Source organism: Aspergillus oryzae, chromosome 5 (assembly GCF_000184455.2).
Source record: "Aspergillus oryzae RIB40 DNA, chromosome 5".
Lineage (NCBI taxonomy): Eukaryota > Fungi > Ascomycota > Eurotiomycetes > Eurotiales > Aspergillaceae > Aspergillus > Aspergillus oryzae.
In genome coordinates, this window is record NC_036439.1 from 2,487,847 (window position 1) to 2,505,382 (window position 17,536).

The 17,536-nt window shown below is 49.2% G+C and overlaps 7 protein-coding genes and 1 non-coding gene across 8 annotated transcripts; 5 read left to right on the plus strand and 3 right to left on the minus strand.

Moving 5' to 3' along the window:
* Window positions 1-261: 261 nt before the first annotated feature.
* AO090124000079 (pyruvate dehydrogenase (acetyl-transferring) subunit E1 beta) lies at window positions 262-1,594 on the minus strand (the record flags this gene model as incomplete). The annotated part of the gene is made up of 4 exons (XM_001823708.3): window positions 262-733; window positions 790-1,076; window positions 1,156-1,279; window positions 1,347-1,594. 4 exons carry the CDS (start codon window positions 1,592-1,594, stop codon window positions 262-264), a joined length of 1,131 nt encoding a protein of 376 aa, XP_001823760.3.
* A 379-nt stretch (window positions 1,595-1,973) lies between these two features.
* On the plus strand, window positions 1,974-3,900 carry AO090124000078 (metallophosphoesterase family protein; the record flags this gene model as incomplete). Its single annotated transcript, XM_001823707.3, has 2 exons — window positions 1,974-2,155; window positions 2,223-3,900. The coding sequence occupies 2 exons, from the start codon at window positions 1,974-1,976 to the stop codon at window positions 3,898-3,900; spliced, it is 1,860 nt and encodes a 619-aa protein (XP_001823759.3).
* A 116-nt stretch (window positions 3,901-4,016) lies between these two features.
* On the minus strand, window positions 4,017-7,021 carry AO090124000077 (enoyl-[acyl-carrier-protein] reductase; the record flags this gene model as incomplete). Its single annotated transcript, XM_023237519.1, has 3 exons — window positions 4,017-5,058; window positions 5,139-5,337; window positions 7,000-7,021. The coding sequence occupies 3 exons, from the start codon at window positions 7,019-7,021 to the stop codon at window positions 4,017-4,019; spliced, it is 1,263 nt and encodes a 420-aa protein (XP_023092375.1).
* A 615-nt stretch (window positions 7,022-7,636) lies between these two features.
* Window positions 7,637-9,490, minus strand: AO090124000076 (SPRY domain-containing protein; the record flags this gene model as incomplete). Its single annotated transcript, XM_001823705.3, has 1 exon — window positions 7,637-9,490. The coding sequence occupies one exon, from the start codon at window positions 9,488-9,490 to the stop codon at window positions 7,637-7,639; it is 1,854 nt and encodes a 617-aa protein (XP_001823757.1).
* A 980-nt stretch (window positions 9,491-10,470) lies between these two features.
* Window positions 10,471-12,070, plus strand: AO090124000075 (snoRNA-binding rRNA-processing protein ENP1; the record flags this gene model as incomplete). The annotated part of the gene is made up of 3 exons (XM_001823704.3): window positions 10,471-10,842; window positions 10,898-11,142; window positions 11,197-12,070. 3 exons carry the CDS (start codon window positions 10,471-10,473, stop codon window positions 12,068-12,070), a joined length of 1,491 nt encoding a protein of 496 aa, XP_001823756.1.
* Window positions 12,071-13,790: 1,720 nt separating this feature from the next.
* On the plus strand, window positions 13,791-14,902 carry hacA (transcription factor HAC1; the record flags this gene model as incomplete). Its single annotated transcript, XM_023237521.1, is given in 3 exon segments — window positions 13,791-14,008; window positions 14,063-14,505; window positions 14,517-14,902. 3 exon segments carry the CDS (start codon window positions 13,791-13,793, stop codon window positions 14,900-14,902), a joined length of 1,047 nt encoding a protein of 348 aa, XP_023092374.1.
* A 721-nt stretch (window positions 14,903-15,623) lies between these two features.
* AO090124000073 (putative SNF7 family protein Fti1/Did2) lies at window positions 15,624-16,389 on the plus strand (the record flags this gene model as incomplete). Its single annotated transcript, XM_001823702.3, has 2 exons — window positions 15,624-15,668; window positions 15,805-16,389. 2 exons carry the CDS (start codon window positions 15,624-15,626, stop codon window positions 16,387-16,389), a joined length of 630 nt encoding a protein of 209 aa, XP_001823754.1.
* Window positions 16,390-17,089: 700 nt separating this feature from the next.
* AO090124t00003 lies at window positions 17,090-17,173 on the plus strand. Its single transcript has one exon. It is a non-coding gene; the product is annotated as a tRNA-Lys (tRNA).
* Window positions 17,174-17,536: the final 363 nt, after the last annotated feature.

The window sequence follows — 17,536 nt, forward strand, 5'->3', positions numbered from 1 at the left end:
CAGTTGAACTCCAGAGGCGCCACGATACCATCATCCGAGATAAGAAACGTACGCTCGAGAGAAGATTGCAGACTAATTATATGGTAGACCTTGAAAATGCAAATAAGGTTGTTCTTTAGTATAGTCGTACAGATTTCCAACATGGGAATTTAGCGGTAAGCCCCGCGAAAACAAAAAAATGTATGCAACGGTAAAAGGGTACTAGACACAGGGTGATTACTCAGTTTTCTTTATCTCCTCCACTTCTCATCTCAAACCAATTTACAAGCGTAGAAGCTTAGTGGCCTGGCTAAGGATGGTGTCCACCTGGGGGAAGCTCATCTGCTCAAGACCGACGGCATAAGGAGTAGGCACCTCAGCGCCGGTGACACGAACGGCGGGGGCAGTCAGGTAGTCAAAGCCATACTCCATGGCCAAGGCCAGGATTTCTGAGGAGACACCGAACATGGGGAATCCAGACTCGACGCACATGATGCGGCCCGTCTTCTTGAGCGACTGAACAATTGTCTCGACATCAAGGGGCTTAACGGAGCGGAGGTTGATCACCTCAGCGTCAACGCCGTATTTCTCCTTCAGTTCAGCGGCAGCGTTCAGAGACAGTCCCACGCAGCGAGAAAGAGAAACAATAGTCAAATCCTTTCCGGGACGTTCAATCTTAGCCTTGCCAATAGGCAGGACAAAGTCATCCTTCTGAGCGGCCTCGCTCATGGGGAAGGCTTGACCATACAAAAGCCTATGCATTGTTAGTTTATAATATCCCGCGTCATCACTTGCTTCGGTCACACATACTCGTTCTCTAGAACAACGACAGGGTTGGGGTCACGAATAGCAGCCTTCAACAAACCCTTGGCATCCTCAGAGCTCCACGGCGAAACAACCTTCAGTCCAGGGATGCTGCCGTACCAAGCCGAGTAGTCCTGTGAGTGCTGAGCGGCAACACCGGCGGCGAATCCATTGGGGCCACGGAAAGTGACGTTGCAGGGTTGAATACCACCAGACATGTAGTGGGTCTTAGCAGCAGAGTTGATGATTTGGTCAATAGCCTGCATGGCGAAGTTGAAGGTCATGAACTCGCACTAAAATTTGAAGCTACTTGTTAGCTGACAATATGCCTCCGGCGACGGGCAGTTAAGTATCTGGTCGATATGAACTTACAATGGGGTGCAGGCCAGCAAGAGCAGCGCCAACCGCCAGACCGCAAAAGCCTGCTTCTGTGATAGGCGTATCAATGACTCTCTTGGGGCCGAAACGGTCCAAAAGACCTCTTGTCACTTTGTAACTATGAGGCTCAAACATCAGTGATGAACCCAGGACTCGACAGTGTTTCTTTCAAGGGATAGCCATACGCTCCGTTATACTGTGCGACCTCCTCTCCCAGGATGAATGTTTTCGGGTTCGTCTCCAATTCCTCCGCGAGAGCTTCGTTCAATGCATCACGAACAGTGACTTCCTTAGCACCACCTTCCGTAGCATAGCCCCGGGAGCGTAGGATGGAGGGAGCGCATGCCGATTGGGGGAAGGCCGGACGGCGAGGAGCAGAGAGACGTGATGAAAGCAGACGAGCTGCAGGGCGGAAAAGTCGGGGAGCAGCCATGGCCGGGCTTAAGGACATATATATCAGCAGAAGAAAGGAGAGGGTGTTCACAAGTGACTCCCCAGCGAACGGATCAACAAGTGAAGTGAGAGAGGAAAGAGAGAAGATAGATACCGGAGCGAAGGTTTCGCAATTCCGTTGTTTCGGGACTTGGTCGTCAATCTAATGGGGATTTTAGTTTTTGGTGAGCATTTCGAGAGACTGTTGGGTTGGGGATGACTAAGCACAGGGCGGTCCTCACCGGCGGCTCATTCCGTAGGAGTGATAACAGATGTGATAACGCTAGACTCCGTACTCCGTTCCTCCCCCTCGTGTACACACTCTATTCCTCCTACCGTCCGCCCGTTCATTCATAACTATTGTTATGATAGTAAAAAGTATGATCTACGATCGATCCTACTCATATGTTCTCTCCTTCTTTGCCCTCGTCACTCCTATCCTTGCTCGTCAACCTTCCGCTCCGGAAGCTATCCCGGCCCCTTTGCGTGACCTGAAATGGGGACAACTCAATTTTCTCCATACTACGGATACTCATGGCTGGCTAGCCGGCCATCTCCAGGAGTATGCCCACTGAGCTGGACATCAGTTCCACTGCGGATGCCAACGATACTGATTGAATGTACTATAGGCCCTCCTACTCCGCAGATTGGGGTGATTATGTCTCCTTCGCTACCCGGATGCGAGAGAAAGCGGAGGCACAAGGACAAGATCTATTAGTTATAGATACGGGTGACAGGGTAGAAGGCAATGGTCTCTATGACTCGTCGGAGCCGAAAGGCGTTTATATCTCGGAAATTCTGCGGCAACAGCATATCGACCTATTATCCGCCGGGAATCATGAACTATACAAACAAAACACCTCGGAGGCTGAACTCTTCACTACAGTACCTAATTTCCGCGGAAACTACTTAGCATCTAACATTGATATAATACATCCTTTAACCAAAGAGACTGTGCCATTGGCCCCTCGGTTCAAGAAATTCACAACCAAGAAGCAAGGTATCCGTATCATTGCTTTTGGCTTTCTTTTCGATTTCACAAAGAACTACAATAACACCATCGTTCATCCGGTGGAAGAGACTATCAAAGAGGAGTGGTTTCAGGAAGCTATCAGGGATAAGGAAGTTGACCTCTTCTTGGTCGTGGGACACGTTCCTGTTCATTCTAAGGAATATGATGCTGTTTTCAAGGAGATCCGGATGGTCCGTTGGGACACACCTATTCAGTTCTTTGGTGGTCATTATCATATCCGTGATTTTGCCAGATTCGACTCTAAAGCGTTTGGGTTAGCAAGCGGTCGGTTCATGGAGACAATTGGCTTCATGTCAATCGATGGCCTAACCAGTAGCAAACAGCTCGTAAAGCCTGCTTCGACAACCCCAAGCTTCCATCGAAGATATATAGATAATAACCTCTATTCCTTTTACCACCACACTGGCCTTGACGAGGAAACCTTCTCTACGGAGGAGGGTCGGAACGTGTCTCGGCTTATTGAGGAGTCTAGGAGCACTCTTCGACTCGATGAGGTACACGGTTGTGCCCCTCGGGATCTTTGGATGTCACGCGTCAAGTATCCGAGTGAGGATAGCATTTATACTTGGCTCGAGCAGCAGGCGCTGCCCAACTCGCTGCAGGATAAATCTCGCACTGGCAAGCCGGCTCTTGCCATAGTCAACACCGGCGCCATTCGCTTTGACATATTCAAAGGTCCTTTTACTCAAGACTCGACATTCATAGTCTCTCCTTTTACCAGCGGTTTTCGTTACATTAAGGACATTCCTTATGGGAAGGCCACTTTAATAGTCGAGATCTTAAACAAACAGCCTCAAATTCTGACTGATGCTGACAACCGATCCGCCATCACTGAGGGACTTGCGCCCCCAGAACAGTCAGTTTATTCCTCTGATTTGATTATTACTGATAGCTTCGCCCTGGGCTCTACGAATTACCTCAGAGATCAGACGCCGCTGCTGAGGAACGATCACTCCGAACCCAGCATTATCCCTGGGTATACTACCACAGACGATGAAGGCTCGGATGGCGACGACACAATTCATTCGCCCATCTCGTTCTATCGTGTTCCCAAGTGCATCCAGGCTCTAATCTCTCCGAAAGAGTCGGCGGCTCCGAAAACAGTGGATCTCGTATATATTGATTTCATAGAATCTCATGTGGCTCAAGCAGCCAAATTTGCCGGGCTAAGTATAGACTTCACCCAGGACAGTGATGTGTATATGCCGGCTACGACATTAACGGATCTGATTTTGGATTGGGTCAAGGACAACTGGAGTTGTAAGGAAGTTTGAAGTATTGCAGGAAATGGCCCTTTCTACTGTCGTTACTTTACTGCGTCTTAGCTCAATCGTTCTGCGCAATTGTAAGTAGACATAAGCATCATTTGACACACGACCACCGCAAAGTTTCAGTCTCCGCCTTCGTACTTGAGCAGGCCCTTTCCACTGCGATAGCCACTCAAAGTTTCCTGCACACCAGAGGTGAGCGCCGCACCGTCTGTGTCCCATGCCCATTTTATTTCCTCCACGGGGATGTCTTTGAATTTGCCCGCTCGAGTCAGCTGTAGCACGTCGTTGATGGTGTTCTCTTTCAGTTGGGGATGCTTATCCCCCCATTTGCTCACCCAGAATCCATCGAAGACGAGATTCTTAAAGATCAATAGCCCAGAAGGTAAGGAAACCGGCTGCTTTGACATCGCACCGTAGGTGACCAGGTGGGAGCCTGGAGCGAGGGTCTTCGCCAATGCGGTGGCGTTCCTACCACCCACGCAATTCAGAGCAAGTCGGATCGGCTCCCTTCCGTTGCGAGTGAGGCCGCTCACCACGTTCTTGAAATCTCCTGAAAGCAACTCCGCTTCTGTGACTACTGCAGTGGCGCCTAGTTCATGAAGCTCAGCCTTCAGGACTTCCGTATCCTCCGGCGTCTTCCTCTCCCGGATGACATTGATCGTCTTAATACCCCATTCTCGGGCGAGTTGAATGGCAGCGCGACCAACACCACTGTTTGCTCCGTTCTGAATCAGCCATTCCTCCCCACTCCGCATCCAGTCCCATTCACAAAAGTCCTTGATCATGCGGTAAGCTGTGACTGGATTGACGCTGACTGTGCTAATCTGGAGCGGTGATAGGCCATCTTTATTCTCAATTTTGATCAGCTGCGACTCATCCATCTGAGCGTGTGTGCGCCAGGTGCCCTGTCCTGTCTGCTTCATGACGACCCAATCACCTTTGCTGAGGTTCTTGACATTAGATCCAGTCGCAATTACTTCAAAGGCACCTTCATTTCCACCCACTGCGCATGGATCCTGGGTACCAAGGGTTGTCTGGAATGGCGGTTTGCTCGGATACACCCCCTGGATCTGGTTCACGTCGGCGGGGTTTAGAGGCGCTGCAAGGAGGCGAAGAGTAACTTGGGATCCGTGCGGAGGGGAGATAGAATGCTTGTGGAGGCTACAGATGAATTGGTAAGGCAAGTTTCATCGTCTCAGGTTTCAAGTAGTTGGCCTGTGTGGGTTTCCGGTATCACTTACCGTAGAACATCTTTGGGTTCACCATATCGTGAATACACAAGTGCTTTTGATTGTGTATAGCCATAGACTGAAATGTATCTTTTACTCCCAGTCCACGAGCGAGGCGGTGTTCCTATACACTGACGGGTAACAGCAGGAACAGGAGCGGCTCCATAAGCTTTCCAGATAAGGGGCCCATGGCTGCGAGAGAGGGATCGCACTACACCATGCGAGAACATAGTATTAACTGTTATGGTCCGCCGGTAACTGAGAGAGTGAGAAGGTAAGGGTGGGTGGGAGGAAAGTAGATCGAAGAAAATAAATGAAATGCCGGCAAGTTATTTAAATGACGTCGTTCCTGAATCGGGCCGACGGACGCTAAACGCGAACTGGCGTTGGACTTTTTCCCCCGTTTAGTTCTTCTAAATGGTCGAACCTCGGCTTCTTTCCATATAAATTCACTCTAAATGTCCCTTCTGCGGGAGGCTGAGAAATGCATTGCTAATCAGAAGTCTCATGCCGCCCTCAATGCCCTCATAACTGCACTACAGCCTTCGGGGCAGTGGCGGGAACAGGTGAAAGACGCAGACCTCAGAACGGAGCGAGGTAAGTTGCTGAATCGCTACATATCCTTAGACTTTATCGGTACTGACTGTGTTTTTCTTTGTTCCCTCAGGGATACCCAGATCCAAGGTAGACGGTCGGTTGATTGCTATCAAAGATAACATATGCACGCGCGACCTGCCGACAACATGCGCTTCCGGAACCCTCGAGAAGTTCGTAAGCCCGTTTAACTCCACCGTCGTGGGGCAATTACAAGATGCAGGCGCTGTAGTTGCCGGAAAGACAAATCTTGATGAATTTGGCATGGGTTCTCATTCAGTATATTCGCGATTTGGACCGGTGAGGAGTTTTTGGCAGGGTCGCGATGCCGAACCCCTGTCAGCCGGTGGCAGTTCGGGAGGGAGTGCAGTTGCAGTCGCCACAGGCCAATGTTATGCGTATGTTCTCTTCTCTGCATCTCCGCCAAATAGGTTCACTGAAAAATACAACCGGCAGCGCGTTGGGTACAGACACTGGAGGGTCTGTTCGCCTTCCGGCTGCATACACTGGGACAGTTGGTTTCAAACCCTCTTATGGATTGATCTCGCGGTGGGGTGTAGTCGCATATGCCAACTCACTGGACACGGTTGGGATCTTAGGGAGAAGCACAGCCAGCGTTCGCGATGTCTTCAGTACGTCTCCCTACCTTCCCCATGTTATGTCTTACTCTACGCGCGGGTTTCTAATGCGTCTTTAGATGTTGTGAACCAGCACGATCCACGCGATCCTACTAATCTCTCTCCATCATCTCGTTCACGAATACTTTCAACTCTTCAGTCACCATTTTGCGCATCCCGACTAACCTCTGCCCCCCTCAGAATTGGTGTTCCCACAGAATACAACATACTTGAACTTCACCCTGCTGTCCGACACGCTTGGTCACGCACTCTAGCTTATTTGCAACGCCAAGGTCACAGCATTCATGCAGTCTCCCTACCGACGACGAAATTAGCATTATCAGCATACTACGTGCTGGCTCCTGCCGAAGCTTCTTCAAACTTGGCCAAGTACGATGGCGTCAGGTACGGAACTCGTTGCGGGGTTCTAGACCGTGATGGACGGCCACAAGGCAATCTATACGCCAGTACAAGGGGACATGGATTCGGCTCTGAAGTCAAAAGGCGTATTGTCCTCGGGGCGTTCAGCTTAAGTGCTCATGCTATGGACAATTATTTTATTCAAGCTCAGCGTGTTCGACGTCTCGTTCAACGTGATTTCGATTACATTTTTCAAATGAAGCAACCGTTGGCATCTCCCGGGACGGATTCAGAAAGGGTACCGGAACACACCGGCGTAGACATTCTCATATGCCCGACTGCCCCATCGCCCCCCCCGGGCATATCCGACCTGATAGATTCGGATGCTGGAGCCTCGCCCTTGGACGCATACATGAACGATGTCTTTACTGTCCCTGCTAGTCTGGCTGGTCTCCCAGCCATATCTGTTCCGGTCACAGTGAGTGGCGAGAAACAAGACTCCAGCGAAGCGGGTTTGGCGGGTATTCAAATTGTCGGCCAATACGGAGATGACCAACTCGTGTTGAAGGTGGGGGAGTTAGTCGAGGACCAAAAATAATAGGTCTCATTACTGTGCGTAGATAATCTAAGCTAATAACGTGGTGTACATCCGTTGTTCATTCAGCTGTGCTAGAAACCACGCTTTGATTTGTGTCCTTGGTATCCGTGGGTCTATATGGGACGTAGCAGGAACATAGAAGCTTCATTTAATATTTGGTGCTTTTTATCGAACCAGCACATTCCGAATACTATACATGGGTTCACATTTCCCGAGACGCAAAAGGGACCGTGCCCTATTGAAAAAGGTGGCGGGAGGAAGAAGGTGTGCTGCGAAATGCAGAAATATGCCTCTCGCCCTGATACGGGCTAACGAAGCAAGTTAGATGAACAATGTATAATCTAAGACATCTCGACATCATGGCCCACGGTGATATTTTCAGGCCTAGCAGCGGGTTCCTCCGTATTCGGTGTACCTACTACACCAACACTGGCCGCATCTTCGAAGGTAGAATGTCCAGTACCTACATCAGGGGAGCCTACATTGCCGACACTATTCTCCACAGTGGAAGGGCCCGTTCCAGGGCCTGCGGAGACGGCAGAGACGGCAGATTCATACGCAGCCCCCACACCTCCCTTAAGGACCTCCGAGCCTCCGACCGCACCAGTGCCAGTGCCATCCATCTGGGCATTGCCGACGACATCACCATCCACCCCGCCCCAAACGAGCATCGCCTCGACCTCATCAACGATGTCAGCAACAACATCTTCGACTATCTGCTCGTTGAAGCGCTCTCCAATCCCCCGAATCGGCTCGCCGTTCTCTGCTTGAGGAGGTCCAATCCACCAGGGACCCTCGAAGCGGCATTCCACCGCACCACCGCCGTAACAACTGACAGCCGGGTAATATCCGATCATCCCGTCATCCGCATTCTCACGCTCGCCAAGACCTAAGTTATTGGTCCCATTTGCAAGTCGGCTGGCCGGTGGAAGGAAAGCATACAATTCTTTGAATGGAGTACCCATTTTTATGCCATTCTTAAATATTGTGATACTCGAACCTGGCAGTGTACGCAAAGATGCATCCTCGGTGTTCATCGGTGATGGTGGTCCGAACGTAGGGGTTTCTTTAAGATTGAAGGCGTAATCGCGCAACTGTTTAGTGGGGAAAACATTGGATTGTTGCCAACAGAAGTCAGATTTGTAGTGGAAAGGGATCCGGTCCCGGATAACGTTCGTAGCCATGGAGAGCTCTATGCCAGATGTCGAAGCATGACCATCGACGGCAGGGTCGTAGGTTCCTTCGACGATTCTCTTGTGGAGCGAAAGTGGCGGGAGAGTGATGAGCATGCCTATGACATCGCCTTCGCGGATCGACTCGCCTTTGGGAAAAAAGTACTCGCAGCGCATCCGGTTGACCACTTCACCATTCACATCACGGATTCCATAACCATAACAGTCTACACCGACGTTAACATCCAAATCCGCCTCCCTTCGCGCAAACCCAAGACGGACATGGCCTCTTGATGGCAAGCAAGACTTTCCGTTGGCAGGTGCTGTCTGCGGGTCACTCAATACACCGCTAATGATGCGCGCCTCATAGTAAAAGGTTCCTTCGCGCGCACATACATTAGCGCGCGCGGTGTGCCACGGTCCGTTGGTAGTTACGGCAAGTGCGTCTTCGTTAAAGAGTATCGCTGCAGGCGAATCCTCAAAGCTGAAGCGAGCATTATAAGGACGAACATCGGTCTGGCGGTATTTTATATGTGGGAAGCTAGTATCGGCTATGGCGTAGCTATAGCGGAACCCATTTTTATTGGTAAGCTTGTCAACGACTTCGTAGAAGCTCCAACTCTGGCCAATTACCTCAGATGTTTTCCGACTCACTAAATTTAGCTGGCGAGGCTGTGGGGGTAATAAATCGGACGGTCTCGGCTCAGCAAGGAGCAAAGGTCTGAGAATATTCAGGTCCGAACTGGGAAGAGCGGTATTTTGAACAGCAGTTGCTCTCTTTTTGGCGGGCACGATTTCCTGGTCCAATCCCTTAGCCTCGCGCTTTTTACGACTGTCGCGTTTGTTGCGTTTGGACCTTGGACCGTCAGTTTGCGCTGACGCATTACTAGCGGGCGCAGGTGATGATCTTGTATTCGTATCTGATAGAGGTCCATTGAAAAACGGTGTTCCACTGGGAGGCAGGATCGGCGAATTGATATTCGACGAGGGTGCGGAAGACCCAGCCGGCTGTATGGATGCCATAGCTGAATTTCTTTCGTGGATGAGCTGACCAAACAGCCAAAGCAATTATGAAAAGATGTTTCAATGGTCCCGGCTCCTACCGTGTAAGACCATGGGCTTGCTGCTTTCTTATTGTGATATTACAAGCTTCAAAAGTGAGGAGCGGACAGACTCCAAGTGATCGCAGTAGAAGTAGGCCTGGCAAAGATCCACGAAGCAGACGATTCCCCTTGGTTAAATGGAGACAAGCATCGATAGTAAAAACGCTGGCATTCCAGAACAAGATCCAGAGGTTTGAACAAACTGGAGAGTCTGCGATAATGTAATAGTAGGGTCAGAGCTAAACACAGTGCATTTGAGAAGGATATTAAAGTCTATAAATGCACAGATGATAGTGATGATGATATGACAGAGTCTAAGCTTAAGCCGACTCACCAATCTGCTTTCTCCAACCACAAGGGTCAATCAATGGGTTTTATTATGCCTTCCGACCAAGTTTTAGGATAAGAAATCAAGGGAACTTGTGACTAGGTAGAATGTTAACAGAGATTCGTTAGTAGCAAAGCTGGTTATGATGTGACAAGCATTACCGACAAGGGACAATCAATGGTCCTCCCTGTGAATCTAAACGTGAATGGAAGAGCAGAAACAGCGGTGGTCGAGGGCGGTCAGCAAAGATATCTTGGGCAGAAACACAATGTTGGTGGATTTGCTTAGATGGAGGGGCACTAAGCGGTGAGAAAGTTTGACCATTGATCGTGCTGCAAGTCAAAGCGGTGAGCATAGCACGCCCACTTTGAATACTAGTCAAATAAAAAAAAAACTGCTTTGCAAAAAAGTCAAGATCACATAATCCAGAAATTTACACACATTTTCAATCCCATGTCAAAGCAGAGTTATACGACCATATAGGCGGCCAGGCTCTTATCCTTGTTTGTTATGGTATAGCCTTCTTCAGCTACGAATCCTACCGTTACAATTATTTTTGGAAGCCATTCACGATGCCCAAAGCTACATCATCTCGCTCGGCCGCTGTTGGCCGTAGACATAATCCTCTAGCTGAAGATATCGTGGCTACAGGCCATTTACGGACCCATTCCAGCAAAAATAGCAAACGCAAGTCGCAATCCGACGAAGACCAAGATGATGGTGAACGTTTCATCGATGCAAAAATGTCTCGCAAAATCTTGCAGATTGGGCAGGAACTAGCGGACGAGGATGCTGCTGAGCAAAGGACTTCATTGGGAAATATAGCAGCGAAAGATAACACAGCATTTGATTTCGAATCTCGATTTGAGGACGATGAGGCGTTTTCCGATGACGAAAAGTTTCAGGATGACCCATGGGGCGATGAGGAAGAAATTGAGCAAGTGGTATTCTTTTGCATCAAGACCCAACGGCCCATTTTATGACTAACGTCTCATGTAGGAGGTCGATCCAAATGACCTTGATATGTTCCATAAGTTTGTTCCCGGTGGCGACGAAGATCCTATATTCAACCCTAGTGAACAGGGCGCTGGTGGTCAGAGCACAAATCTAGCCGATCTCATCCTTGAGAAGATTGCCGAACATGAAGCAAAGCAAAACGGAGATAACGGTCCCTTCATCCAGGGCGGAGGGCTACCGGAAGATGCAGTTCAGATACCAGCCAAGGCAGTCGAAGTATATGAAAAGTAAGCATGAATATCACGGCCCCCATGTAAATCTAAATATTGATAGGAGCCTAGAGTCGGTATGATCCTGTCCCGCTACAAATCCGGGCCACTTCCCAAGCCTTTCAAAATTCTTCCTTCTGTTCCAAATTGGCCAACTCTCCTTTCCATCACTCGACCGGAGTCATGGACCGCCAACGCTGTTTATGCCGGAACCAGGATCTTCATCTCATCAAAACCCGCTGTTGCCCAGGAGTTTATCTCAACAGTACTCCTAGATCGGGTTCGAGAAGAAATTCACGAGACTAAGAAGCTCAACGTACATACGTACAACTCATTGAGGAAGGCACTGTACAAGCCCGCTTGCTTCTTTAAGGGGCTACTGTTCCCCCTTGTCTCTAGCGGCACTTGCACGTTACGCGAAGCACATATTGTCTCCTCGGTCATTGCCCGTGTATCCATCCCGGTATTGCATTCCGCGGCCGCTTTGTTGCGCATGTGTGATCTTGCTGCAGAGCAGTCTCTGAGGTCATTGGAAAGTACCGGCGCGGTAAATATGTTCATTAGGGTGTTTTTGGAGAAGAAGTACGCGCTTCCTTACAAAGTTATTGATGCGCTAGTCTTCCACTTCCTACGGTTTCGGGCGAGTGACAACGATGAAGACTCAATGATGACGAATGGACGTTCACGGGACACCAACAAAGCGTATAAGCTTCCCGTTCTTTGGCACCAGTCACTCTTGGTCTTCGCACAGCGTTACCGCAATGACATTACCGAAGATCAACGAGAGGCGCTTCTAGACTTACTCTTGGTGTGCGGGCACAAAGATATTGGGCCCGAAGTTAGACGGGAACTGCTGGCTGGCCGAGGTCGAGGTGTTGTCGTGCCTGATCCCGAGAAGCAAGGCGCCCTCGACGCTGGAGATGATACGATGGATGTTACCATGTAGGTGGGTATACGGTGTACATTGATGAGTCTTTATTTATTTATCCCCTGCACCCCTTTCTCATCGAACTTCATCTATGGATTTGATCTTGGGTCGCGATCTGGATCGGCGTTATCGTGGCATGATGTCTTTTCTTTATTTTCTTCAAAATTTCTCTTGGTTTTTGTATATATTCCCATGGTATCACGTGAATTATGGTTGTAGTCCCTCTGACATTGGGGACGAAAATGGACAGTGGGAAAAATATGGCACTGAACGGGTGTAATTGATTGGGCATAGATCACCTTTAAAACGTTCTATACCAGCGAAGGAGCTTATTACGCTTGTCTCCTCAGAGTGCAGGTTCCCGACCCGAAACAGAAGCATGACGGAGTCAAGATAAATATGTAAAGGCGAGATAAATACAGAGAAAGAAAAGAAATAAAAGACATTTGCGCACCCCTTGCAATACGTACATGGAGATCCGTACATGTCTTTCATCCAGCAAGCATACCACACCATAGAGTTGGTATGCCTTCCTTCCCTGGCATTGAATGGGCTTTCTCTAGCTATACACATACCTTGATCTACTAAGAGTAATATTGCATGGCCCAATTGAGAAGCAACGACGAGGACCGATTAAGTGTGTGGCTGAGAAAAACCGGAAAAAAAAAGAAAAGAAAAGAAAAGAAAAGAAAAAGGAAAAAAGGAAATAAAGAAAGGTGAGGGGATTCCGGTGCATTCCAACTTCATTGTTACAGGGAATAAAAAAGCCCTCAGGACTTTTAAATGGATGACCAGTGGAACCTTCCCGATGAAAGTGTACTATGCACATTCTAAGCACATAAATATGTAGCTGAGGTAAACTCACAAGAAAAGAGAAGGATAAGCCGGGAGGCAGAGTACTAGTACTCAAGAGTCGGACAGATGCATCGGAAATTTTTCTTTTCCTTTCTCCATCTGAAATTAAGGAAAGAGTAGTATCATGAACTTGACAGGAATCTGATGAGATGGGGGGCAGCAGATCACTCGTATTCCAACTTTAGAAGTTCAGGCGCTCCAGGCAGCGGCATCCACTTAAGTCTCACCCTCTCCCCCACATGAGCGAAGGGCCCTATTGGGTATTCTGTATCAGACACGGAGGCCGAGACCTCCAAAAGGGGCGAAAAAGGGGCTCCACCCCTGTGAGAGGTTGTAACTTGTCGCAAGTAAAGAGGATGATGGCTGTGGGCTGGACGACGACTGGTCGTTCCAGCATCTCAATCATACAGATTACATAGGTGGTACCGGTTAGATGGAATGTGTCAAGGGAATCCGCCCAGTGCCCGGTATCAACCATGTAATGATACCGTCATTTAGGCTGACGACCACTGACTCCGCCCCCTTGCTGCAGGGGCGCGGCGGTTGAGACCACGTTGGCCTTTTAAAGAGTCAACCATTCCCCCAGTTTCCGAGAGAAGACACTCTGTCCTTCACACAACTTTTACCCTCTTTTGATTTTGGACACTTGTCCTTTCCAACAATTCCACCTACGGTTGCTGGTCCCTATACCCTAATTGAATCGGAGCCTAGCCTCCACTCACTCAACCGTGATGACACCGTGGCCTCTGACCTTATGATCTGGGCCTGTGGACGTGATCTTATTCCCCCTTTCCGAACAAGACGTACTCTCTGGTTTCCCCTCGTCTCTGGCGGAGCCAATACATTACGCATTTTCTAGAATTGCGACCATCATAAAATCATCATGTCTTGTGATATGGAGAAGACCATGTCATCGGTGGATTCGTTGCCCGCCACCCCGGCATCAGAGGTGCCGGTGCTGACGGTCTCCCCGGCCGACACATCGTTGAATAGTGCAGATGTGAAGACGCAGGAAGTCAAGCCGGAAGAGAAGAAGCCTGCAAAGAAGCGGAAGTCGTGGGGCCAAGAACTACCAGTTCCCAAGACCAACTTGCCTCCGAGGTATGTCCGCTTAGTTCAAACAGATGTCCTGATCTAATGGCTGACATGGCAAAGGAAACGTGCCAAAACAGAAGATGAGAAGGAGCAGCGTCGCATTGAACGCGTCCTTCGAAATCGTGCGGCAGCTCAGACGTCCCGGGAGCGCAAAAGGCTGGAAATGGAGAAGCTGGAGAATGAAAAAATTCAGATGGAACAACAGAATCAATTCCTCCTTCAGCGGTTGTCTCAGATGGAAGCAGAGAACAATCGCTTGAGCCAACAGCTTGCTCAACTGGCTGCAGAGGTCCGCGGATCTCGTGCCAACACTCCAATGCCTGGCTCTCCAGCGACAGCATCTCCCACCCTTACACCTACCTTGTTCAAACAAGAGCGTGATGAACTTCCTCTCGAACGCATCCCTTTCCCTACTCCCTCTCTGAGTGATTACTCCCCTACCTTGAAGCCTTCCACTCTGGCTGAGTCCTCCGACGTGGCACAACATCCTGCAGCGGTGTTGTGTGACCTGCAGTGTCCGTCGCTGGACTCGAAGGAGATGGAAGCGCCCTCCCACTTTTCGACCTCGGCTCAGACCTTAAACATCACTCTACAGATGACGTTGCAGCTCCTCTTTCTGACGATGACTTCAACCGCTTATTCCACGGTGATTCATCCGTTGAACCAGATTCTTCTGTCTTTGAAGACGGGCTTGCCTTTGATGTTCTCGAAGGAGGAGATCTATCAGCATTTCCATTTGATTCTATGGTTAATTTCGACTCCGAGCCTGTCACCCTCGAAGGCATCGAGATGGCCCACGGGCTTCCGGATGAGACTACTTGCAAGACTTCTAGCGTGCAACCCGGCTTTGGCGCGTCCACTACGCGATGCGACGGGCAGGGCATTGCAGCTGGCTGTTAGCGAAAATTTCTCTCAGGGAAGCATGTCGGTCACCGATACCCAGAGGAGTCGGTGGAGCTGGGAGTCGCTGCTAACCTTATCATGGGCAATAGACCGACTTGAGAACCCGAGACGACGCAGACGAATTTTACATGGTTTGAGAACATCGCAGATTGATCGGCGCAATAATCTCGGGAAGCGTCAGAGGAGTATCCGGAGTACATGGAGTTCAAATAATACCGAGACGTTGACGTCTCCGCTTACGGGCAAGGATTGCTGAGGCGCTTTTTTGTACAATAATCTTGAATGATCTCAAATAAAGAGACCGCTAACGACTGAGCGGGTTCAGTCTAAAGCCTTCTTTTTTTCTGTTAATCTCTTTGCACACTTTCGTAGCTGCAACGTAGCCATTTCAATTGGACATCATTTTCTTGTAGGTGACGAGAAGTGCTGTCCTCTGATCCTTGGAGATCGAAGAACAAGACATGATGTAGGGAAGTTTGTTATGTTGGCTTGTAGCCGTTTGATGCGGGAGTCCGGATGACGTTGCCACGCAAAGGCCCCTCCATTATAGACTCCGACAATGAAACTGAATCCATGTTGCCTCCCGCTTTCCCCTTAACGTTTCCTCTTGGCCTTTCTTACATCTCTCTTTCGGCTACTTGACTTCTTCTTTTCTCTCCCCGCAAGTAATTATTACAGGCTTGCTATAGTATATATAGCCTTTGAAGCCTAGGACAATATGGTTCGGAAGGATCCAATCTTTGAGGCACGTACTAATGTCAAGGTAAGTGGATTCGCGTCTCCTTCTCACTCTCTCCCTTTCCTTGTAACCTCTCACCCCTCCTTTTCCCTGCTTGTTGGCCATAAATCTCATTACTTTTGTATTTATAGTTGACTAATCTGGCTTCTCTGGTTAACAGTTACACTCCAACCGGCTCAAAAAAGAGGCCGCTCGCGCTGAATCGACTTTCAAGTCCGAGAAGGCAAAAGCAGATAAGGCCATGAAAAGTCGCGAGTTCCAAATCGCCCGCATCCACGCTGCCTCTGCAGTACGCGAGAAACGAAGACAGGTGACCCTCAAAGAGGAAGCAGCCCGGGCAGATGTTATTATCAACGAGCTCAAGGCGGCGCAAAGTACTCGTGATACGTCTCGCACTTTAGCCCTGGCATCTCGGGGCTTGGATGCTGCGTCTAAGAGTGTGAACCTTGAGGCGTTGGTCTCCCATGCGAACAACTTTTTAGCACGTTCTGAGGATTTCAAAATCGCTAGTAGTGCAATCGAGGATGTTGCACAAGGTGTCTCAATGCGAGAATACGGTGCTGAGGGTGAAGCCGACGTTGACCGCCTTATGGAGCAGCTTGCAGATGATGCGGGTGTGGACCTACGTATGGCTCTGGATGCGGACGCAGCCCCCAAAGAGGACGTCAAGAATCAGAAAGAAGCCGAGACAGACCTCGAGGATGGTTTGGGCGCCAGACTACGAGCTTTAAGGGCTGCAAGCTGATATTTCAACTTCCTCTTCATGTGCCTCTCTCTTGTCAACGATTTCCGTTGCTGCGTGGTTAGTCGGCTGCGACTACCACTTCCTTCACTTTACTGTGCAGACTTTAACGAAGCTATGCCCACCTGTTCATGTTTGTTATCAGGTCGCATGTTTACCGGAACTTCCCCTCCCCTCTTCTGTCGACTGCGCATTGGGCCCTCGTGGGTGAAGGCTTGACGTAGGGACAAGTTTGAACTTCAATGTATACACGGAGTACCTGGTGTCCTCTTCTTTTCTTATGTTTTTTCTTTGTTCTGTCTTCCTAGGCGAAGACAAGAGCCGGTCTTATAATTCTGCTATCTTGATCGAATATAACTCCCCGAGGTTCGTAGTAGTGTCCACGGTTTCGGAATCCGAATGAGATTGTTGGGCCCTCTCATTCCGTGAGAGGAAACTACATATTCCACTACCATATAGCATGTGACTTGGTATAGCTAGATAATGAGTGAAAAATGGGTGGAGTCATTCGAGAGTGTTGTATTGCCACGCTAAAAAAAATTTGACTTCAAAAATTCACAGACACTGCCCATTCTTTCTGGACGCTTTCGAAGAACTAGTACGAATGATAAAGAGTTGGTGAAGAGGGACGACAGAATGAAAGAAAGTTGAGCTAAGGGGTTTGCTTTATAAAGCGCTATTTCAATCAGGTGCAACAAGAACAGCCGGGCTAGCTCAATCGGTAGAGCGTGAGACTCTTAGTCATCACGGTATCTCAAGGTTGCGGGTTCGACCCCCGCGTTCGGCTTTCGTTTTTGCTACTTTATTTTCATTTTCTTTCTACCATTGTTTGCATCTAGTAGATCAGTTCTCAGTCCCTAACCCCACCCACGGTGCACTATTTGTCCCCAGCCCATAATCATTCTTTACCAATAAATCCGGCCTGCCTAGACATCCTATCTAAAGCGAGCACGTTCGGCTATCTCCCGGGACTCAATCCATACAAAGTAACCCTAACCTTCTGAAGAAGCTCTGTCGATCTACCACTTCAATAGTTATACTCGCATCCCTATATCACGGATCGATGGAATATCTCCTTTATGAACCATAGTAGCTATACCAGACCATATACAACGCGTGGACACAGTTGAAGCCTCTTTGCACGGACATC